The following is a 23,172-nucleotide window of genomic DNA, read 5'->3' on the forward strand; positions in this document are numbered from 1 at the left end:
CCCTGGATGAGTTGCGTGTGAAGCCCTTCACCCCCCCAGATCGGGGCCATCCACAGGCCCCGGTGGCTGTGCCCCAAACACAGCCTGGAGTGGACCTCCTCTGCCCCCTCAGGCTCCTGCCTCTTTTGCTCCCCGACCCCCGCCTCCCCTCCCGCCCACAGAAGCCCCAGGGATGGAGGCTTTCACAGACTTTGATTTTATCACGTATCTCCCCTGGAAACTGGTACTCCAATGCCCCAACTTCACTGGGGATGAAGGTGATGAGGACTGGGAAGATCAGAGGACAAACCCCAGGCTGGATCTGGTCATGAATGGTGATATACATGTGGCTGTTCAAGCAAGAGCTCTCATTTCACAAGGAGAGTCTGTCAGTTTATACTTTTTCCCTCTCTTCCTACCCCTTAAAAGGTTTTGAAGCTTGCACACATGTTGCCTCTGTATGCACATCCAGGTCTGTGTGCGCTGACGGTGGAATGCAAGACTGAATGTTACTGAGAAAGGCCCACTGTGGAGTGCTGGGGTGACAGGGTTAGGGTCTGGTTTTTTTTTTTTTTTTTTTGGTGTGCCAGTCTTAGTTGCAGCATGTGAGATCTAGTTCCCTGACCAGGGATCTAACCACTGGACCACCAAGGAAGTCCCAGAACAAGGGTCTTGAAATTATTGGTCAAGTTAACTCACTTGTCCCTGGCCAAGCTAGACCAATCAGCTTTGGACCTTGCTAGAATGATGGTGGGATGAAAAGTCGTGAAAATATTAGTCGCTCAGTCATGTCCAACTCTTTGTGACTCTATGGACTGCAGCCCATCAGGATCCTCTGTCCATGGAATTCTCCAGACAAGAATACTGGAGTGGATCCCTTCTCCAGCGGATTTTCCTAACCCAGGAATCAAATCCGAGTCTCCTGCATTGCTGGCAGATTCTTTACCATCTGAGCCACAATATGGGATAGGAGCACACAAATCTTACAAATGCGGATACCAACACTGTATGTTTTTCACATTTTTTTTTTGTCTGAATCAGTGATCTCTACTAAGCAAACCCTTTGAGAATTGTCAGAGCCATTTCTCAGCTTGGGGCAGTGCAGAGGATTTCTTGGAGGAGGGAACACGGAGTGGGCCTTGAAGGGTAGGAAGCAGTCTAAAAAGGAAGTCAGTTGGGGGTTGCAGGAGGTGGCCCAGGAGGACAGATCAGCATGGCCTTAGCGTGGAACAACAAGGATTCTAGAGAGCTCAGGAGAGGGGACAGAGCGGGTGGAGGCAGCTGAGGAGCTCGGGAAGGTCAGGGGTCAGGTCTGACCTTATAAAGATCCCACTGAGACCTCCTGGGGAGCAGCTGGAGGGGAGGAACAGATGGTGCTCCCTCTGGCTTCCCCCTGAACCCCCAAGTCTGCCCTCACACAGGACAGGCCAAAGTGGAAGGAGTCTGGCCACATCCCAAAGTGGGTGGATAAATGCCTGGCCCCTTCCTCCATCCGCTGTAATGAAACTGTTGACTCAAGAGATGAAGAGATATGCCTATTTAAAGACGTACAGTGTAGCGGCCACTCCAGCAGGCCCATAACCCAGCATTCACTCACGGATCCCGACTGCTCCTTGCTGCAAGGAACTGTGACCTAGCCTCAGCCCTCGACCCAACACTCCCAGTAGATGGAGGGTAAATAGCCCAGCCCGCTGCTCCTGACGTGGAATCACTCTAAATGCGTACTCGACGCAGGCACCTAGGGCCCCCAGTGGGCTGTGCACCCACTGCCAGGGGGTCACCTGCTGTTGGCGCCCCTACAGGGCTTCTCCCCTTACTACACCCCTTTCCAAGCCTCACGGGAGGCCTCTTCTCAGCGTCCGATTCCTTCCGGAGTAGGTGCCCAAACCTAGACAAGGCAAGACTGAGGCCGCTGGAGAAGAGATGGGAGGAGCCGGGCGGGGGAGTGGCTCTGAGCAGCGACAGTTTCGCCCACGGATACCACGTGTGTTTTATTGATGGACACACACACACAGGAAAGGGGAAAGAACCCCCAACCGTGGATCCGAACCCGTCCTCCCCACTCCACGCCCCCATCGCAGAGACAGTGGTAACTGATATGTCTTCTCCAAGGACGCAGGGAGGGAGGTTGGGACCCCACGTGCCCTCGCCTGGCCTGACGTGAGGGTCAGAACCGGTGCCATTCCCGGGCCTACTACCGGGGCCAGCCGTCGGCAGTGGGCAGCCGGCGCAGAGGGGGTCCAGGTCGTAGGGGCTCTGCCAGGGGCCGGGCCAGGAGCAAAGGGTAGGGGAAGGTCTTTGGAAAGTCGCCGGGGCCTCCGGGGGCCGGGGAGAGGCGCTCGGATTTGATGCTGACCGGAGGGGTTGGGGAGGAGGCGCCGCGGGCCGGGGGGCCATCTTCGCCCAAGCTGCGGCCCCCACTGCAGGGGGAGAGAGAGAGAGGAGCGGGACCGTGAACTCAGCGAGGAAGCCAGAAAGGTGACCTGGCTTGGGCAAAGATTGGGCAGGAGAACCTTGGGAAAGGAGGGGGTGGCGATCCCTCTTGGGGCCTCCAAAATAGCCGCCCATCCCACCAGACCCGTCGGGAGGGGCTGTGTGCAGAACCGTGAGTGGCCACCAGGGGTCAGCAGTGGCTAGGGGCTTTGAGAGACTGGGGGCGGGGGGCGGCGGGGAGACAGTTGGGGCACTTACCTAGGCTGCGTGGGGGTTGCCGGGGGCCCATCAGCCCTGGAGGGCTGCCAGGGGGCCAGGGTGGGGGGCTGCAGCAAGCCTGGGGGTGGAGGCGGATCCCCCAGGCCATATTCTGCGGGGGCAAGAAGGGGAGATTGAGGCCCTGACCGCAGGGAGCCCCTCCCCAAGCCTGACCCGCCCTCCCTGCCAGTTTTCAGTTCTGGTGGGCGGGGGAGTGTGGAAACACCCCCTCAAAGCCAGTGCAAGTGCATACCTGGGGGGCCTGCAGGGAGGAAGGGGAAGCTCCCGAGCGGGGTTCCGGGGGCGGCGGTGGAGCAGGGACTCTGCAGGCCACCATAGAGGCCTCTCTGCGGGGAGACAGGGTAAAGGGGAGCCCGATATCCACAGCCAGGCCGCCCTGCCCCCGCAGCCCTTCCACCCCTCCCCCCCACTCACCGAGCTGCTCAGTCCCCCTCGGGTCCCGGCCAGGCCGCCAGGCAGGTCTGGCCTCCTCCCGTCTGCTGCCAGGTACAGGGGGGGTGGTGTCTTGCTGGCGAGATGGCTCGGCGAGAAGAGAGGGTGCGCCAGGCCTGGGAAGCAGGGGACCCCCAGAGGAGGCAGGCGGCCACGTCATCTGATGAAGTCTGAGGTCCAGAGTGACGCCCACAGCCGAGCACAGCCCCCCGGAACCTCCACTGCCCCCACCCAGGGCCTGTGCCCCTTGCTCACCTGGGGGCCCAGCTTTGGGGGCTGCTGGCCGGAAAGGGGATGGGCGGCTCTGGGCAGGCAGGGCCTCCCCAAGTCCAGTGGGTTCACAGGCCGGTGGGGGCAGTGCCCCATATACTATATCCGGGCTGGGCATAGTGGGGGCTGCGGGCTGCGGGCAGAGGGACAGGATTGGTTGAGGAACACAGAGATGAGGGCATCAATTCAACCTAGAAAATCCCAGCGAGTCGGAGGGCCAGCTTCCTCTTCTGGAAGCCCTCACTCCTCCTCCCTCTGGCCTAACGCCACATGGCTGGGGAGCCTGCCACTCCTTGGCAGCTAGGCCCAGAGCTGAAACTTCTTACTGAGCAAACGATGGGTCCCCAGGGGGCTTCCCAGGTTTAGATAAATCAAAGAAATAAAGGAAGAAGGAACTGTCTGCCTGTTGAACTCTTTTCCATCCTTCAAAGCCCCTACTATAATCCCTACTCCTCCAGGAAGCCTTCCCTGCCCCCCGACTCTAGGAATCCTGGTCTTGAGCCCTTTTCGCAGTCTCAGCACCAGCCACTTGGGCCTCGGAAGTGGGGGGAGGGCCCCACGCAAGGCGGGACAGGGGGTCACTTACATAGAGCCGGGGCCGGGGCAGGGCTGGGTCACCACCGTCACCTGCCAGCCTCCGCAGCTTCTCTCCTGGCCCCTCAAGCCCCTCGTCTGGCTCCAGCTCGGGTCCGTCAAGGCCCACACCCCTCCGCTTCAGTGTCTGTGGGAAGGGGAGACGGCAGGGTGACACCCCCATCCCACGTAGCTCTGTGGGCAGGCAGGGTGCAGGCACAGCTGCTCCAGCTAAATCCCGTTAACCAAACACCCCAGGGAGTTGTCATCTAGTAGCCTCCCACTGTATGTGAGAGAGGGGCTGTCCTGCCTTGGGGCCAGAGTGGCCCAGGTCACGCAGCCGGGGCAGAGACCCACCCAGGCCTGCTGGCATTATCCTTATGCTCCTCCTGAGTGTGATCTGGTCTCTCCATTCTGCGCCCAGGCGCAGCCTCAGAGCCTGGCGTGCAGTAGGTGGTTAATGAGCATCAGCTAGTTGAGCATCTACAGGCTCCTTTACAGGCTCTCCTAAGCTGTCACCCCCCTGGGACCAGTGATCTCCATACCCCTAGACCCTGCCTCTCCTCTACCAGCTTCTCCCCACTGTCTGTCGCCTCGGGGCTCCCCAGACCGTCAGTCCTAGCCCGGGGCTCTGTCCACCCAGTGGCTTCAGCTTCCCGTTCCGGGTAAAGATGTCCAGATCCAAAGTGACAGTGATCTTGGCGCCACAACTACTGAGCCTGTGCGCTCTCCAGCCCATGCTCCACGAGGGAAGCCCGCCTGTGACGTCTGAAGAGAAGCCCACGAGCCACAGTGAGGGCCCAGTGAAGACCCAGCACAGCCAAAAACCAACAGGAAAAATAAATAAAGTGATAGTGACCTTGCCCATCCTGGGTGGTGCTGGGCAGCTGCCCCTGGAAGGGCCTGTCCATCACCCCAGACCTGCTTTGACTGCGTGCATGTGTGCACGCGAGCTCAGTCGCTCAGTGGTGTTCGGTTCTTTGCAATGCTATGGGCTCTAGCCTGCCAGGCTCCTTTATCCAGGAAGCCTTCCAGGCAAGAATACTGGAGTGGGTTGCCATTTCCTCTCCAGGGGATCCAGCAAAGCCAAACTGCAACGCTCATCTCTGGTGCAAACCAAGAGTCCCCAGGCTCTGAGTGCGCAGAGCGCCGGGCCCGCGCGGCCAGGAAGGAGGGCCCGGGTACCTCGAGGATGTCGGTGTTGGTGCGGCTCTCGTGCGGCTCGCTGTACTCCGTGTACTTCAGAAGCACCCGGTCCATGTCCGTGCTGGCATACTGGAAGAGGCGATTGGAGCTGTTGAAGATGATGAGGGCGATCTCACAGTCGCAGAGCACGCTCAGCTCATAGGCCTTCTTCATCAGCCCGAACTTCCGCTTGGTAAATGTTACCTGGACTCAGTATGCAAAGGCAGGGCGGGAGAAGACAGAAATGCAGGGTGGTGAGAGGGGAGGCCGAGAGGCCTGTCTCCGCACGAGCATGCTTCATGATTTCATGCCTTTGGGTGTGCTCTTTCCAGTTGTACCACCCTTCACTTCTCAGCCTGGCAAGCTCCTACTGATGCTTCAAAACCTGGCGCAATGTCCTCTCCTTTGGGAGGTCTTCCTTGGTCTCCAGGCAGATCCCACACTCCCTCTCTGAGCTTCCCCAGCTCTGTACCTGTCTCTGGCCCAGCACTTTGAGTTGGATATGTTTGTGTTGAGTTCCATCTCCCCTGTGACTGGGGCTCCAGTCATCACAGAGAATCAATGAATAAACCATCATGAGAATGAGTAAATGCTACATCTCAAACTCCTGACACTACATCGAGTCTGCTTATTCCCTTGCAGTTCCCCCAAATGGCCAAGCCTTTGCCCAGGCTGTGTTTCTTCTGCCAGGAAAGCCTTTCCCCCAGCCACCGTTCCACCCAGTGAACTCACCTGCCGATTCCTTTGGTCCAGAATGCGTGAAATCTGAATTTTTTTCCTCCCCATGTCCCAGGCTGGGTGGAGTGTCCTTTTTCTGGAGGTTGGGATGGGGGAGGGAAAGAGAACAGAGTGGGTGGATGGAAAGTGGGGACAGGCACCCCAGCACACCCTCTATCTTCCTGCTACCCCTGCCAGGAGACAGTGGGGGAGAATGAGGTGGGCTGGGTCACCCCCACATCTCACACCCTCAACCAGCCCAGGATGCATCAAATGCTCACTGAACACTTTCAGACCAATGCCTTATAAGGAAAAGATTGACCAAGGGGGAAAGATTGAGAGGTACAGGTGCCCCCAACTGAGGCTCTAAAGCAAAACAAGCTGATAACTGTGGGACCTCAGGGGAGCCTGACCCCTGTCTGTGTGTGGAGATACCAGCACACTGCCCTGCCCAGCGCTGCTGGGGCGTAAAATGAGCTAAGCCACAGGGGGACTCGGGCCTGCCCTGCGGACGGCAGGTGCCGCAGGCGCTCTGCTGTCAGGGGCGCCGGCGGCGGCCTGCAGTCCTCAACAGGCCAGCCGACGAGGGCACCCAGCGGAGCTCAGCGATCCAGAAGTAAGCCTGATCCACACGGCAGACACTTTTCAACTCGTTCAATCCACCCACGGCGGCCCTTCCATGAGCAAAGTTGAGGGCTGTGGTTACCAGAAAACATACATTAAAATATATATAAAACACGTGTTTAAAAATTGCATTGCGAGTGGAAAAGACTAGAAGGAAATACTCAAGCTGGGAGTCCGTGCTGGGTGGAAATGTATGGGTTTTTAAAAATTGAGGTGCAACTCACTTAACATAAAATTTGCCATTTTAACATGTGCAATTCAGTGACATTTAGAGCATTCATGATGTTGTGCAACCATCATCTATCTCTACCTAGTTCCAGAAACTTTACATCCTCTGTAAAGGAGACCCTAGGGGATTTCCTGGCAGTCCAGTAGTTAAGACTCCGTGCTTCCACTGCAGGGGGTTGGGTTCAATCCCTGGCCAGGGAACTAAGATCCCATATGCAGTTTGGCAAGACCAAAAACCAAAACCAAACAAACCAAAAACCCGGAAATCAAAACAAAGAGAAGACGCAGCCCCATAGCAGCCACTCCCCATTCCCCCTTCCTCAGCCCCCAGCGACCACTGATCTATGGATTTGGCCTGTTCTGGACATTTCTTATAAGTGGAATCATACAATGTGCGGCCTTTTCATCTTTTCTTTTTTCATTTTTATCTTGTGAATTATCTAACTTTTTTCCCTTAGTGATTAAAGATTTCTATTTTTAAAAATGTGTGTTGGTTGGGGGGTGGGGAGAACTTCCCCGGAGGTTCAGTGGTTAAGACTCTGCGCTTCCACCTCAGGGCGCTTGGGTTGGATCCCTGGTCCGGGAACTAAGATCTCACATGCTGTACAATACAGCCAAAAAGCAGAAATAAAAACGGGGGGAAGCCTGAGAGAAACCCCATCCCTGACCTACTCTCCAGTGGGAGGAGGGGGAATCCCCTGGGAAGACTCACACTTGGAGACTTCAGACTGGGAGGAGGGGTGGGCTCATGCAAACTAGAGAGAAAGCCTGGACCCCTCCTCATGGGGATCTGGGATCTCCCTGGTGGGGAACCCAAGGTGAGAATGGGCAGCTCAGTGAGGGCAACGAGTAACCAAGACCTGGCCCCGGCCTTCCCCAGCAGCCCCCAGGCAAAGCTCCTGGGATCAAGGAATCATATCGCCTGTCCTGCAGCACCCACTCCACTGCAGAGAGCCACCCCACGGCTCCTGAGACCCCTCCGCCAACCCCATGACCACACTCCACCCCCGCAGTGTCATAGGTGACTGAGGCCACGCCACAGGCCTTCCCCAGGATGAGGTGGGCCCGTGCTCAGGTCCCAGCCAGCCTCAGACCAGAAGAGAGGTCTTCAGTAAGGGCAGCCTCTCCCTGGGCCTCAGTTTGCGGTTCTCTGAGTGGGGTGGGTATGAAACGCAGAGTACCTCACACAAAGCCTGAGAATGAGGTCTTGGGAAGTGTAGGGAAATGCAGGTCTGTCTCTGGGAGAAACATACCCCAGCCCGAGGGGCCTGGGGGTGCTCCCCATCTTCCCAAAGATCCAGAGCTGGAAATGTGAGTCACCCCAGCCTGTCACATGCAGCCCACTAGGTCACCCCAGGCACACCCTCCACCTTCCCTGGTCTGGGTCTCTGAGTAGTTACGACTATGTGGAGTCCAGGCCAAAATGAGCCACCAAAGCCCCCCAGCTCCAGCCTGACTTGCTAAATTTAACCTTTGGGGCTAATTTTAATCCCTGTCCGGAATCAGGCTAGTTCCCACGGCTGGGATGCATTATCCCCGCCCTGACGGGTCCCTGGGGACAGGAGGAGGGCACTGGCCCGGAGGCCTTGGTGCCAAGATGATTCCGGAAATGCCCCCCACGCCTGGAATCCCATGGGAACGTGGGACTTGGACATGAGTCTCGGGGTCTGGGAGATCCAACTTTGGCCCCTTCTCCATCTGTCCCCATTTTAGACAAGGACCTCCTGGCCGGGGCAGGGTTCACAGAATGGGGGTGCCCCCGAGAGCCAGAAGGTCAGGAGGCAGACTCTGAACTGAGACTCAAGAGCTGAGACAGGAAGTGAGTTTTGGGCAGAAGGAATGGCAGGTGCAAAGTCCCTGAGGAAGAAGGAGACGCATCAACAAGGCCGCAGTGAGGGAGAAGTGCAGAGGTAGGACCACCCCGGGTCCGCTGAGCTGCAGCGAGGCCTCTGGGTTTTGGTCCAAGAGCAATGGAGAGCCATGATGGATGGGGCTTCATCAAGAAGGGACAGGACTTTAAAAACTTGAACATGGGGACTCCCCTGGTAACCCAGTGGTTAAGACTCTAAATTCCTAATTCAGGGGACCAGGTCTGATCCCTGGTCAGGAAACTAGATCCCATATGCCTCAACTGAGATCCAGGGTGTTGCAGCTAAAACCTGACATAGCCCCAAATTAAAAAAAAAAAAAAAAACAACCTGGTGCACTCAGGAAAAAAAAAAAAAAAAACCCTTGGTCATAGCTGTCATGCGGAGCAGGACTGGTGGAGGCAGAGGTAAAGAGGACAGGATGCTGCAGGGAGGCCAGAGCTGTGTCCGTCTGGGCCGAGACCGGGGTGAGGCCCCCTCTGCGCTGGGCCTGAGTCTTGCACTGTAAGTCCTGTGCTCTGGGCTCTTCGGTTCCTCAAGAGGCCACCGGGTCCTCTGCCATCTCCGCAGGCAGGCCTGACAGGTACAGATGGACTCATGCAGGGCTGAGTCTTCTGACCCTTGATGACTTTGGAACCCCCAGTCTTCATCTAGGAACCAAAGTCACCTGCTGCTCTGGTCCTGGAGGGATCTACCCAGCACATAGCTCTGATCATGCCCCTTCCTGATTACACACTCCCCACGGCTCCCCACTGCCCTCAGGAGGAAGGAAGTTCCAGTCCTCAATCTGGCATTCAAGGTCCTGCCCACTGTTCTCTACCTTCAACAAAACGTCCGTTTGAAATCCCCTTCTTGCCTATTCTGCACCTGGCCAACTCCTATTCACACTTCAAAAACCCAGCTCAAGAAACCCATTCCTTCAGGAAGCCCTCCCTGGCCTCTCACTCTGGTCCCCCACCACCTCCATCCTTCCCCTCGAGTTCTGGCACTGTGGGCTGTCAGATGGGGGGTCGTATATCCTCCACTCTCCTTCTCCCCTAGCCTGGAAGACCCTTAGGACCAGACACAGGGGTGACTAGGAAGATATGGAGTGGGTCAAGAGGGACACGTCTGAACTCCCCTCAGCTTCCCTCAACAACTTCCTCTCAGACTCCCCCAGCTGACTCCCTACCCAGAAATACACGCGCATGCAAATCCAACCGCTCAGCGTTGACCTGCCTCAGGCCCAGGTGTGAAGGGCCAGCCAAGGAATGCAGAGGCGGGAGGCCCAGGGTGTGCATATATATTTGTACTCACATGCAAATCCCCACCCTGAGCCGCAGACAGACCTGGCAGCCAGTTCTCCAGATGTTGGCGTGATGGTGATCGGAACTGCTGGGGGGAGGTGGTGGTGTGTGCTGAATGTGCAGGGCACGAGGCGGGAGGCTGAGGTTGGGAGAGGCTGAGGTTGGGGAAGGCCTCTTCTGGGCACAAGCCCCCCACCCCCCACACCAAGGTCCAGCTAGAAAGCCTAGAGGCTGTTGCATCTGCCCAGCAGAGTGGCAGAGGTGAACCCATCGACCCAGGAAAGGGAAGAAGAGCCAGGAGAAATCCAAGAGGGCACTTCAACGGAGGAAGCATGCAGCTGGGCCCCAGTGGGAGGGCTGGATGGGGGCCTGAGCACATGGGCAGGGGAGTGGGCATTTGAAGTCAAGAGTCCAGTACCTCCCTACCCCTAACTTTGTACCCCACTTATCAAGTGCCAACTATGTGCCAACCATTGCAATAAACTGACCTCAAAAGAAGTAGAAAGCTCAAGTAGACCAATGATCATGGAAGATTAAAAAAGTGTCTCGAGACCTACCATTAAAAGGATAACAGGCCCCTACGGTTTTATAGCTGTTTTATCAAACCTTAGAGGACAGGAAAGTGAAATTTAAACTAACTCAGACATTTAAAAACAGGGGCACTCCAAGTCATTTTAATGCAACTCTTACAGGTCAGAACCTAAGTCTAAAAAGAGAGATGTATTCACCACAAAAGGGGCAATGTTAGTAGCCAGGGATTCAAGGAAGACCTCTCTGAAGAGGTGACGTTTGACCTGAGACCAGAGGCACAAAAAAGACACAGGCAACAAAGGGAAGAGTCAATGAGAAGATCTGGTGGAAGGGTGTTCCTGGCAGGGGGAACTGCAAGGACAAAAGCTCAGAGTGCTCATGAGTTTGACATTTTGAAAACAGCAAAGAAGTCTGAATGGCTGGACAATGTGAACAAGGGAGAGAGGGGAGGGGGATGGTGGTGGTGGGAGTGGGGTTTGGATCACGTAGGTCCTTGTGGGCCACAGTGAAGAGTGTGGGTTTTACTCTGAGGGCATTAGGGAGCTATAGAGAATTGCGGGGCAAAGGAGTACCTAGATATGATTTTGACAATTTAAAATCCCCCCATATTTTCATGCATTGCTGGTGGGAGGGAAAAGAAGAGCCACTCTGAAAAACTGTCTGGCATCTACTAAAGCTGAACAAGCAGCTACCCTCCAACCCAGTGATCCCCTTGTATTTACTGAAGACAAATGGGCCCATGTAAGAAATCACACAAACAAGAACATTCTCAGCAACTTCATTCATCATAGTCCCAAACTGGAAATGATTCAAATGCCCTCAATGGGAGAACTGACAACTACTTTCTGCTAAATTCTACGGTGGGCTACTATACAACACAGAAAAAGGATGTGTCTCAGCTCCACACAATCGCACAGGTGAACCTCCCAGATCATGGGCTGATTCAACAATATTGGGTTCTGCAGAGGGGATAAGCCATGTGATTCCATTGATACCAAGTTCCAGAACAGGCAAAACTCACCTCCAGTGATGGATATGAGCACAGTGGCCACGCTAAGCAGGTGCTATGACAGGACAGTGCAAGTCAGGGGGCTGGAGTGTTCTGTTCCCTGGACCAGCTGTATTCAGTTGGTGTAAGTTTTTCAGCCCTACTCCAGTGATTTCTGCATTTCCCTCTATGTGACTTAACCAAAAGGATTTTTAAAAAAGTACCCCCCCCCGCCCCCACTCAGGTTGCTGTGAGGACAGCATCTGTCTGGGTAGGAGTGAGATGACAGGGAGAAGCTGGGGCAGACGTCCAGGCAGGAGATGTGGGGCCTGAACTGAGGCCGGGGCTGCAGGAAGGCAGAGAGGATGGGCTGTTTGGCAACCGAGGGGAGAGGATATGCTGGTGGCATGAGCCTGGGGTTGGAGGGAGCCTGAGGCCTCAGGCCTGAGCGTTATTTGTGGGGGAAACTGAGGGTGCATGTGGTGCATACATGCATGCTAAGTCATGTTCAACTCTTTGCGACCCCATGGACTATATACCCCGCCAGGCTCCTCTGTCCATGGAATTCACCAGGCAAGAATACTGGAGTGGGTTGCCATTCCCTTCTCCAGGGGATCTTCCCAACCCAGGGATCAAAACCAACTCTCCTGAATTGCAGGCGGGTTCTTTACTACTGAGCCACCGGGGAAGCCCCAAACTGGGGGTACACAGGAAGATTTCATAAGCACCTGGAGCATGACTAAGTCTCTACTGTGACACCTGTGGTCAATAAGTCCATCAACAAGCACCCCTGAAGTCCTCCAGGCCATGACTGTCACCTCCCTCTAAGAGGCCTCTCAGCGCCCTGGTGATGGAGATGGAGGTCTGGAGGGAATCCCACCCTCCCCCTCCCCCTTCCCTGTGGGCCTCTTCCTGTGAAAGGACTCAGTTTTCTCATCTATAAATGGGAGTGAGAATCCACCTGCCACCAGCTGAGGAGGAGGGGGCAGTGGAGGGGTCTTTCGACCTTGTCTCTGGACTCCCAGAAGCCAGAAGGCAGAGGGGCTTTGGAGCTGGGATGCTGAGTCAGCATGCCATCTTGCGAGGCCACGGGGACCCTTCCTGCGGCAGGCTGGGCGACATCAGGCCCCTACCTGCCCCCTCTCCATAAAGCGGGTCATGGCATCCTGATCTCAAAGGCTCTGCAGCGAGGGTCTGAGATAAAAGACCAGGAGCCGTCGCGTTCCCCTTCTTGGCTCTCAGCGGGCTCTAATGGAGGGGCCAGCAGCAGAGTTAGGCTGCCCAACCCTCGAGCCCAGAGGCCACAGTGTGGCGGGGTACCCAGGCCGGGAAGGAGGGGAGGAAAGGAGAAGTGAGAGGCAGGTGGGTGGCGGGGGGAGGTGAGGGCTCAGGGGACGCGGCGAAGCGGGGAGGGGTCGCTGTGCCTGGGCCCTGCAGCAAATCAGCCCAGCAGCCCGGCCTCACGCAACCCGGGCGGTGGTTTCATCACCTGTTCCCCAAGCACCTCGTTACGGGCGACAGGAAGAGCCCCTTGGAAAGTCGGGACCTCCCCTCCCCTCTCTTGAGGGCTCCGGCGGCTCTGACCCCAGCTGCTGGAGACCCTCCCCCACCCCAGCCGGGGCCCTGGGCCGTCTCCTCCCCGGGGAGCCTGGGGAGATGGAGGCCCAGGTAGGGGGGGCACTGTGGGTGACCTAGGGGCTGGCTAGCCCACAGCGGCCCCTCTCCTGCCCTCGGGAGAAGGCGGGCTCTGGCAGTGAGTCCTGTGTGGCCAAGCCTCTCGGGGCCTCAGCTTCCTACCCCAGAAGATGGGGAGAGCCGGGGACATCTCCCTGAGTTGGGGGGCTCTCTGCATAGGTGTGGTTGAGATGCTGGAGCAGAACTCCTCAGGGGCTTCTCCGCTCAGCCCAGGGGTGCCCAGGGCGGACTGAGGGTACCAGGCAGGCCCAGGAAGGGTGCTGGGGGCAGGCGGCTCAGGCAGACAGCCCTTCCTCACACCTACAGACGCGGCTTTGGGAGACGCCCCTTGTGGGGAGCCTCCCCTGAAACACGTGCAGTCCACAGTTCTTTCAGACCCCTCCCAAACCCACATGGCACACGTATCCCGCAGACCACACACGGATGCCCAGGTACACAGAGACCTCTCACACGCACACGGAGTCCCCATCACATACCGATCCTCCAAATGCACACAAAGCCTCATCATGTGCAGACAGCCCCAAACACACCGTGACCCCAAGATGTAACCTTTCCAGACACACATAGAGCTCCCCCAAACACAGGGAGACTCCCCAGATCCATGCCGGCACCTGGACACAGATCGGGCCTCTGTCTCTGCAGGGGTATCGCCCACCCTCTGGCTTCCTGAGGCAGGGTGGGAGCACTCCCCAGGGGAGAGATGCAGGTTAGGGGGTGGGGGTTCTGCGGGTGGGGCGAGGGGGCAGGAGGGCCTCAGGGATCATGTGTATGGACACCGCGTGGGGACCACAGGCTACATCGGTGCAGGTGGCAGGGGGCTGTGGGCATCTTCGGGTAGTTCTGGGGACTGGGGGCGGGAGGAGTTGAGGGTGGGATGCGTTACCCACGTGCTAGCTCTGAATCCCAGAAACCCAGAAGGTTCCAGGTGGAGAAGGCCCTTTGTGGGGGGAGGTCCCTTTGTCTATCAGTCCCTCTGACAATCATGGGGAAACTGAGGCCCGGGTGGGAACCCTCAAACCCCCCTGCACAGACCCCTCTGCAGGCCTGCTTACGGGAGGGCCCAGCGAGGCTGTGTGCTGAGGGGTCTGCGGGCCTGGCTGTGGCTGGGGGCTTGGCCAGACCAGGGTTCCTACCCAGGCTCCACTGCACAGTCAGTGCTTGACATGCTCCAAGCCTGTTTCCCCATCCACGCAGCGGGCCCTGGCACCCACTCACCTGTGCCTCCACTTTAGAAAGGCCTCATCTAACAACAGACTCGCTCACCTTCCGCCCCATTCCTGGCACCTGAGACACCAGCCCCAGACAGACCTGCCTCCTCTCCATTGCCAGGTCTTTGCTCCGCCGTGCCCTCTGTCCTGAACTCCCTTCTCAGATTCACCCAGATTTGAGAAGCTGCTACATGTCCTTCAAGGCTGGGCAGAAACCTCTTTAGGAGCGCTAATTTCCCCAGAGCAGATTTCTCTTCCTCTGCGTAGCTAAGTCATACCAGGTATTTTTGGTGCTTCTTTGTTAGTTTCTCTGATGATCGCGTAGTGTGTGTTAGTCACTCAGTCGTGTCTGCCTCTTTGTGACCCTATGGACTGACCCTATGGACCCTGTGGAGCCCGCCAGGCTCCTCTGTCCATGGGATTCTCCATGGACAGTGGGTAGCCATTCCCTTCTCCAGGGGATCTTCCCGACGCGGCAATCGAGCCTGGGTCTCCTGCACTGCAGGCAGACTCTACGATCTGAGCCACCAGGGAAGCCTCTCTGAGGTCCATTCCATGAGGGCAGAGATGGAGCCTTCCCAATGCCCAGCACAGAGTAGGTCTGCAATCACCCTTCCTTGAATGAGCCAACCAACAGCTGCTTAACAAGTGGAAGAAGCATCGGCAACGGGCTCTGTTTCCTCTCAAACACCTCATGGCTCACAGAGCAGGCTCGAGGTCCCCAGCATCCTCACGCGGAACAGCCCCCAACACGACGGCCCGCTGGATGCTGCTCACGCCCCTCTCAGCCCCAGGTTCCTGTGCCCATCCAGGGAGGAAATTACGTCCTGAGGTCATGAGGGCTTGGCTGCCCTGTCCACTGCAGGTCTTGCCAGGAAGGCTGGTTTCTCTGTCACAGCCACTGCAAAATTGCCCCATTCGCCTCCCGTGGGGCTTAGGACCTGTACCTCTGGGGTTGGGAGAGACCGTACATTCAACACCCAACCCCACCATCTCACACAAGTCAGGGTCTTTGCCCAGCCCAAGGCCACCAACGATGTCCCCTAAGCTGCAGTGGCAGCTACAGGAGCGGCCCAAGGTTTCTTTCTCTCTCTTTGTTCCAGAGAAAGATGTCCCCATAGGGCCCCAGAAATTCATCCCCAGAGGCCTGGGCCTCCCTGCTTGGGAAATTAACACATCTGTCAGAGCTGGGCGGAAGGGACTCAGTCCACAGCCCAGCAGAGCAGAGATGCAGCCAGTGGGGAACCCAACCTGGGGCCCCTGGGGCATCCCTGGTCCCCACTTTCTTCCCCCAGAAATGTCTATGGCTCACCAAGGTGTCGGGGATACAAGGGCAGGGAGGAGACAGACCCAGCCTGACCTTCTGCATTGCCCAGTCTGGTGAGGGAGAGGACAGACACATCACAGTGTCAGGGACAGAAGACTCTAACGACGGAATTCTACAGGGGGAGGCAGTGGGGGAGGTGGTGAGGAGAAAGCTGCTTTGAACAGAGGGGCCAGAAAAGGCTTTCTGAGAAGGGAAGCCCACGGAGGAGAGTACACCCGCCATGAAAGGATGGGGAGAAGGGTGGGTGCAGAGGCCCGGAGGTGGGAATGTGCTAGGTGGGCTCCAGGTATGGTGGAGGTTGGTATTGCTGAGAATGGGTGAGCAACGGGCAACCAGAAGCAGGGGGAGCAGGGAGGCCACAAGGGACTCGGGAATCAGGGCGAGAGAGTGGGCTGCAGAGCCACTGAGTCATGGAGGGTCTATGAGTCAGGGGTGGCGGGGGCCGGGGGCTGCGGTACGATCGCAGATTTTCAGCAGACCCCGTGGCTGCTATGAGGAGGAGTCCTTTTGGTGCAGGACAGCATCCAGCAGGAGATGAGGCTCTGGTTGTGGAAACGGGACAGAGGCAGGCCTGTGTCACAGCAGTGACTCGCTGTGACAGCTGGCCTGCAGTGTTCCCTTCCGAAGACCCCAGCTCAACCAGACCCCCAGCTCAACCTCTAGTGAACATGAACCTGGAGTGGGGCAGACAGGGAAGCGGACAGGCCTGAGGCCTGCTCGGTGCCTGGTGGAGGGTGGGTGAGGTGGGCCTGGATGGGGCCCACAGGTACTCCACTCGGTCATTGTTCGGATGGCACCTCCTGTTTCTGGGTGCCTGCTGTCTGCCCGGGGCCCACACTCCGCCTCATTTACACACGGGACCAGCCTGACTCAGATAGCCCGGGGAAGCGGAGGCGGCCACCCTGTTTCACACAGCAGGAAGTAGGCTCCTTCCCAGGGCCACACAGTGGGACCCCAGATCCTCATTCAAGTGTGGGTTTGGATCCCATGGCTGTCGAACTGCACCCCAAACCCAGCCCCCCTCAGCCCCCAACCCAGTCCGAGAAGTGGGCCTGGGTACTAGTAGGGTCTGAAACACTCATTTCTGGGCTGCCTGGGGCCAACGGGCAGCCTCACAAGGCCCCCAAGTTGCAGGCACAGGGAAGCCCTTTGGGGGTGCTGAGAAATGGGATCCAGTCCTTGTGTACACCTGACTTGGATTCATGAGCCTGGGCAGGGGTGACCTCTCCTACCCCAAATGGGATCCCAGGCGTGTGATAAATCCTCTCCAAAAAATGACATCTGTCTGCAAGTGCCTATGTGCCTCAAATCTTCCGGAAGGTCAAATCCCCAACATGTCTACACTCATTGCATCTGAGTTGGGGTGACAAATGACCTTAATTCCCTCTCTCCTCTAATTTGCATTTTCCAGATGTCTGCCTGGTTGGGTAATGATTTAATGAAATCAATCATTACTTGGAGATGGGAAGTAAGATCAAGCTCAGATTGCTTAGGTCACAAGGGCATCCAGAGAGCTCAGAAAAGGGCAGTGACCTGTCTGAGGTCACACAGAGAGGGGCAAGAGGAAGCTGGGGCCAGCCCCTCACTTTTGGCTTTTGTTCTCCTAGGGTCTGAGGGGCAGCCTGGAGCCCATCCTTTCTCTGAGGGGCCTGCGTGTTTCCACCTGGCCTCAGTCTTCCCTCCTGCAAGGTGGCAACTTCAGACTAGATAGTGAGTTTCTAGCTCCCACAGGCGAGACCCCAGGACCCTCAATGTCCCCAAATTCCATTCCCTGGAAGCCACGATTCACTTCTGGACGTTAGGGACAGGAGGGAGCAAGGCTTTCTCCCAAAGCTCCATTGACTTTTGGAATCAAACACCATACACTTGTCCTTCTGAATCTAAATACTTTTTTGAACCCCATTTCCTTTACCCCAAGAGTCTGCAAGTGCTCAACCCCGGATGCCAGAGGTCCAGAGGTCCTGACCTTCCCCTGTGAGGGTTCTCAGCCAGGTCAGGCAAAAGGCCTCATCTGTGTCTGACCTCTCAGGTCTGCAGCCTGGGGACAGGGAATAGCCTGGGACTCCAGCTGGTGACGTCCATTGCCCAGGACCCTGAGAGACACAGAGGGTGGGGACCATGACCAGGAAAGTAACTCGGCCACCAGTCTGTCATGTGCTGACAACCTCGGGGGGCTGGGACTGCTGTTCCCCCGATGAGACACTGAGGCGTGGGGAGGAAGTGGCCCAGGCACTTGTGGTCCCCTGCTCAGGGCTCCATGCCCACCGTCCTGCCCGCAGCCACAGAGGCACCCCATGGGCCCAGCCGAGGCCCCTCGTTCACTGCACGGGATGCAAACCCCACAGGGTGGGTGAGGGTCATGGCGGTCACAGGCACACGTGGATGCCACGCCACAGGAAGGTGCGGGCCGTGACACACAAGGGCACACTCACAGCAGGAAGGCAGGGGCTGTGGTTGTGCACGGGGGCCTCCAGGATGCACAAAGGGGTGTGCCCCAGGAAAAGGAACCGCTGGAGCTCACAGACGCAGACCAGAGTCTCATGGCACCACGACTTTAGACATACGACTCCCCAGCGGACATCAAAACCTTCAGTCACAGGCCTTTTGGACTCACAACCCCTCAGCAATGACACACTCCCTCAGACCTAACTCCTGGACATGCAAACCTTGGGACACTCACCCTTTTGGACACACAGACCTCTCAGGAACAGAACCCTCGAACACACCCCTCAGATTCACACCCCTTGGACATATACCCTTCGGACACACAAACCCTGGACGCATAGCCTCTTCAAACTCACAATCCTAGGGCTGCAAACCTCTTAGACACAGCTCTCCCGCGCACAGCAGCACCCTCGGACCCTCAGACTCATCCCAGCCCACAGATGCCATTCACAGGACGCTGTACAGACCTCGGCCCGACGCGAGACGCACCTGCTCCACCTGGACCCTCCCGCACTGACCGGACGGCAGCGGCTCAGAACTCGGACGGAGCGCCGGGCGGCCACAGGTGCCTTCAGAGCGGGCGGCCCCGCCCCCTGGAGCTGATTGGGCGCGACGCATATTTGCATAGAGGGCGTGCCCTACGGGCCACGAAGAGCGGGCACTTGGGCGTGGCCGGGTCCCGGGAGTTCCGGGACCGGGAATCCGACACTGGAAGACTGTGAGGTGGGGAAATAGTATAATGAGACAGAGGTCCACGGAAGAGGGCTGGATCAGACTTGGCAGGCATCCCCCGCTGTCAGTGGGCGACCCTGACCTTACTATTGAGCCTGACCCTAATTAACCCTGTCTGTAACCCCTGCTATCTCCTACCCTGTACTTACTCCAACCTAAGTGAAATATAACTCCGATCAGGACCCTGAGGCCCCAGACATAGAGACCTTCTCGCAGCCAACCCTGACCCTTGCCCTCACCCAGATGCGGGGACTGCAGAAGAGGCTTCTGGGATTGCTTGTGGCCTCAGCCAGCTGCGTGCCTTCGGCAGCAGCATGTGTGACCCACGTACTTCGACAGGAGAGTAACAGAGCCCTCGGTAACTGGGCGCCCTCCTCCTGAAGCGGTCATCTTCCGGGACTCGACCCCTCTTCTCTGGGATCCCCGCACCACCCAGGACAGGTCCCAAACCCAGAGGGGGATCAGAGCAGGATTAGGGAGTGAATCAAGGTGGAAAGGCTTGCAGGATGATTATGACTTTGGACTGGGCAATTCTGGAGAAGCCCCCAGTCTGGAGGGCTTCCCCCAAAGAGGGGGCAATTGTAATGGGCCTTGAAGCATGAGGAAGAGTTTGGCACTGGTGAGTTTTTCCAAGAGGACTTGCAAGGGGGGCAGAGAAAGAGTACAGAACATTCTTTGGTGGGGAAAGATGAAGCCAGAGCAGTGAGTGGAAGTAGATCGGGCTGGAGGCCCTTTAAAGAAGGGCTTGGAGATAGGAGGAGGGGGCCCATGTGGGGCAGATGAAAGGGGAGAGTAGTAGGTTGCAATGGCTGTCTGTCCATCTTCTCAGAACACAACAGACGATCAGCCCTCTGGACTCAGGAGGGAATGTAGCGATATTAGCATGTGAGGGACACTGAGGAAGGGAACAGAGATCCTGGGAGGCTTGTCCTCCTCCCCACACAGCAGTTTCCCCATCTGTGACACGGGTAGTTTGCAGCCCTAGCCTGGAAACAGATTTTTCTTTGAAAAAAACAAAAGCTAGGGTTGGTGGGGATCAGGTTCCCTGCCTCTCCCACCCTATCCTTGTTGGCCTTCAGTGCCCAACACCAGATGTTCCGGTGTCCCAAGGACACCCCAGGGTGACCCAGGCCAGGCTGGGGGCTTCTGCCTAGGCTCCAAGGCACAGAATGAGTCCTGCAGTGTGTGGAGGTGGCTAGGGAGCCCTGGGCCCCTCGAGGGCCGCTCTGTTTACCCGAGACCGCCCGCTTGCCTCTGATGCAACAGGCAGGCTCTGGTTACGTGAGGGTGGCAGCTGGAGCAGCCCTGGGGGGAGGCAGAGCGGAGCTGGGGGCTGCCCACCGCGGGGCACACCCCCTGCCCCCCCACCACTGGGGCTCCCTTCTGTGCTCTCGCCCCTGCCATGTGGCCCCCTTCCACCTCTCTCGTTCCCAAACCCCCTTCCCAATCCGGTCCAGACCCTCTCCCGTCATTCACTGTTTCCTATAATGGCTCCTTCTTGCCTTTACCCCTGTTCCTGTCCTATACATGTGCCCATCACTAGCTGTGTTAACCCGTGTGGACCCACATCCTCCCCTGGGGCAATCAGGAACCCTGATCTCAGTCTTTTCTGATGAGGGGACCCTCTTAGGAGCTGGGGTAAGAGACTGGGGGCTGAAAGGGAGATTTCAGGGGAGAATGGAATCTGGGAAGAGGGCCTGGTAGATGGGGAAGGTGGACTTGGGTGAGAAGGTAAGGGGTGTAGAAGCTGCTCCCCCCAAGTTTCCCTTCTCCACATCCTCTCCCAGAATGTCAGCAGGGGAAGTCTTTGACGGATCCTCCGTGGTAAGGGCAGTGTGGTTCGGTGGGTAGGGCTTCAGGCTTCAGGGACCCTGGGTTCCCACCCGTTCTGACTCCCACTCGTGTGGCCTCAGGCCAGTCACTTCACTCCTCTGAGCCTGTTTGCTCATGTGAAAAATGGGGACAGTAGTGGTGCCTCCTCAGGGGTAGAAGTGTTTCAAGCTCCGTCTCCAATACCCCCTCCTCCTCCAAAAGCCTTCATTATCCCCCTTCCATCTGGTGTTCTGACACCCCCATCCCTCTTCCCACCTCAGCGCTGACCCAGAGATTCAGAAATGCCTGTGTTCATCGTCTCCGGGAGTCTGGGGTCTCCTTGCGATTGGGCCGTGTGTTGTGGTAGCACAAAAGGGGTGATTTCATGGGTTTCTTGAAAAAACTGGAGAGGTTCTGAGTAGTCTAGGGGTCTGGGGACCAACCTTGGGGCAACCAGAGGCCTTGCTGAGGGATGAGGTGGGGCTGGCAACGGGCTTCCCAGGGTCAGGACCCTCTGAGAGGGCAGAGGAGGAGTGAAATAAAAACCAGGATTTGGATCAGGGGCTAAAAACACAAAGTCAAAATTCATGTCTGATTCCTGTCCTGACCACCATGGACCAACTGCAGGCAAGTCACTGCCCTCTTGGGCCTCCTTTTTCTCCATCCAAAGATCTGAAAGCGGGGTTCCACACATTACCCAGGGAGCTCTTCCAGGTTACCTCCACTCTCACGGGCGCTAGGATCCCTACTTGAATGTCCCTTGGCACAAGGAGGTCGTTTCTGAGAGCAAGTCTTAGTGAGCCAGGGAATGCCTCCACTCTGGTGAATAGATAAGGTCACTAGTGCATGGGGGCAGGTGCGAGGTCTTTCTGGGTAGTGGCCTCTCGAAGTCTTAATTCACTTTCTGGATAACTGGAGCAAGGACGCACGAGGTGAAAAAGGGCTGAGGGTCACGTTGCACTCTCCAGGATCTGCCAAGACTGTAGACAACGACCGCTCAGAGGCGGAGAGCCCCGCCAAGGCTTTGCCTCTTGCGCCCCCTGGCGGTCATCGGGGGTGGGACGTTCGCCAGGTGGTGGTTTAGTCGCTAAGTTGTGTCCGACTCCTGACTGTAGGCCGCCAGGCTCCTCTGTCCATGGGCTTCTCCAGGCAAGAACACTGGAGTGGGTTGCCATTTCCTTCTCCAGGTGATCTTCCCGACCCAGGGATCAACCCGGGTCTCCTGCATTGCAGGCTGATTCTTTACCAACTGAGCTATGAGGGAAAACCCAAGGACATTCGCCAGGAGTGAAGGGCAAACTGGCCATATGAATGAAAGGCAAAATTAATCACACCCCCCGGGGTGCACAGGACTTGGGGTGGTGGTGGGATCTGACAACTCACAGTCCAGCACAGATCTCTTTGGGAGTACTATTAGTCACTGGCTGAGGTCGTGTTCAGAGGCTGTGGGTGACATGGAGCCTTGGAAGGTCTAGGACACCCCATGACTGCTCCCCACTAGCTCACTGTGCCTGAACCATCCAAGGTTGGCCCTGCGATTCATGAAATTACATTACTAAGCTGACCGTCTAGGGGGGGTCTGAGCTCTGGGGCCAGGGTTGGTCTGTCTGGCTCACCAGGGCATCCCCTGGGGTAGACAGGTCCTAGCTCAGACAGATCAGTGTTTGCTGGATAAATGGCTTCATGGTAGAAGGAGAGATGGACAAGAGGTGGTTCAGAGTGGATGAAGAGAGAGTGTCTCGGGGGCCCAACTACATACCAGTCCGGGCCTACAAGAGTGAACCTGAGGCTCCTCGCTCTGCACTGACTTAGGGCAGAGGGAAGACAGAATGGTGGCACACAGACCCCAGGATACCCCAGGAGAGAAGAGGGAGGGCTGGCCATTTCCTGATGGCCGGAGGCAGTTATTTCTCAACACCTCCAGGGTCCCTGAACCTCCTCCCAGGCCCGCAGGCCCCTCTACAGCCCTGACACCCCACCGGGACCCTCTCTGCCCCCAGCCCCTCCTAACCACTTCACAGGGCCAAGCTGGGGGATGCTCCCAGAGCAGTGAGCATGGGCCCATCCTGGCTGCACCCTCAACAACTCCATTCTGACCTTCCTGATAGACTTTGCTGGGCACTGTGTTGGCACACAGCTGACCCTGGAGCCATGCAAACCAGGGCCCTGATCTCCCAGGCTTGGAATCCTCGGGGATCACTGTGGGATGTTCTCAAGTCAGCAGAAACAGACTCAGATCAATCTTGGCAAATGCAGTGACTTTAGGGACTCCTGAAACTGAAGAATTAAGATTTTTCTAGTGTCAGGTACACTAGATCCAAGGTCCCAGGCAATGTTCTTAGGTTCCACGTTCCATCTGCTGAGCTTACCAACCCCAGAAAGAAGATGGTACTTTTTGTACTTTTCCAGCAAAATCTTCAGGGAAGACCTCTTGTTGGATCACGTGCCCATCTGAAACCAAGCTCTGTGACCTGGGAGATGGGGCACTCCGATTAGCCAGGCCAGGGTCCCACACCTACCCCTGGCATCAGGGTGTCTTCTCTATATGGCCTGAGCTTGG

At 57.1% G+C, this 23,172-nt stretch overlaps 1 protein-coding gene across 5 annotated transcripts; it reads right to left on the minus strand.

Annotated features, from left to right (window-relative positions):
- Positions 1 to 1,950: 1,950 nt before the first annotated feature.
- LOC122440783 (myocyte-specific enhancer factor 2B-like) lies at positions 1,951 to 23,083 on the minus strand. 5 transcript variants are annotated; one of them, XM_043467457.1, is made up of 10 exons: positions 20,889 to 23,083; positions 18,558 to 18,784; positions 5,884 to 5,965; positions 5,152 to 5,360; positions 3,980 to 4,114; positions 3,379 to 3,526; positions 3,106 to 3,239; positions 2,924 to 3,017; positions 2,671 to 2,782; positions 1,951 to 2,399 (listed from the first exon to the last, which is right to left on the minus strand). In XM_043467457.1, exons 2-10 carry the CDS (start codon positions 18,684 to 18,686, stop codon positions 2,174 to 2,176), a joined length of 1,269 nt encoding a protein of 422 aa, XP_043323392.1. In that variant the 5' UTR covers positions 18,687 to 18,784; positions 20,889 to 23,083; the 3' UTR covers positions 1,951 to 2,173. The 5 variants fall into 5 exon arrangements, with proteins under 5 accessions (XP_043323392.1, XP_043323391.1, XP_043323389.1 ...); XM_043467456.1 differs by lacking the exon at positions 20,889 to 23,083 and having other exon boundaries at positions 18,558 to 20,873; XM_043467454.1 differs by lacking the exon at positions 20,889 to 23,083 and having other exon boundaries at positions 18,536 to 20,873.
- Between the last annotated feature and the right edge of the window lie 89 nt (positions 23,084 to 23,172).

The sequence above is a fragment of the Cervus canadensis genome, chromosome 4 (genome assembly GCF_019320065.1).
Source record: "Cervus canadensis isolate Bull #8, Minnesota chromosome 4, ASM1932006v1, whole genome shotgun sequence".
Taxonomy (NCBI): domain Eukaryota; kingdom Metazoa; phylum Chordata; class Mammalia; order Artiodactyla; family Cervidae; genus Cervus; species Cervus canadensis.

Coding starts and splice junctions, on each gene's coding strand:
- LOC122440783 (XM_043467453.1), bottom strand. CDS start 10,114: ATGCAACAGCCTCTAGGCTTTCTAGCTGGACCTTGGTGTGGGGGGTGG. Junction 3,240..3,378: donor CCCCAAAGCTGGGCCCCCAG/GTGAGCAAGGGG, acceptor CCTGCTTCCCAG/GCCTGGCGCACCCTCTCTTC. Junction 2,783..2,923: donor CCTCCCTGCAGGCCCCCCAG/GTATGCACTTGC, acceptor TTGCCCCCGCAG/AATATGGCCTGGGGGATCCG.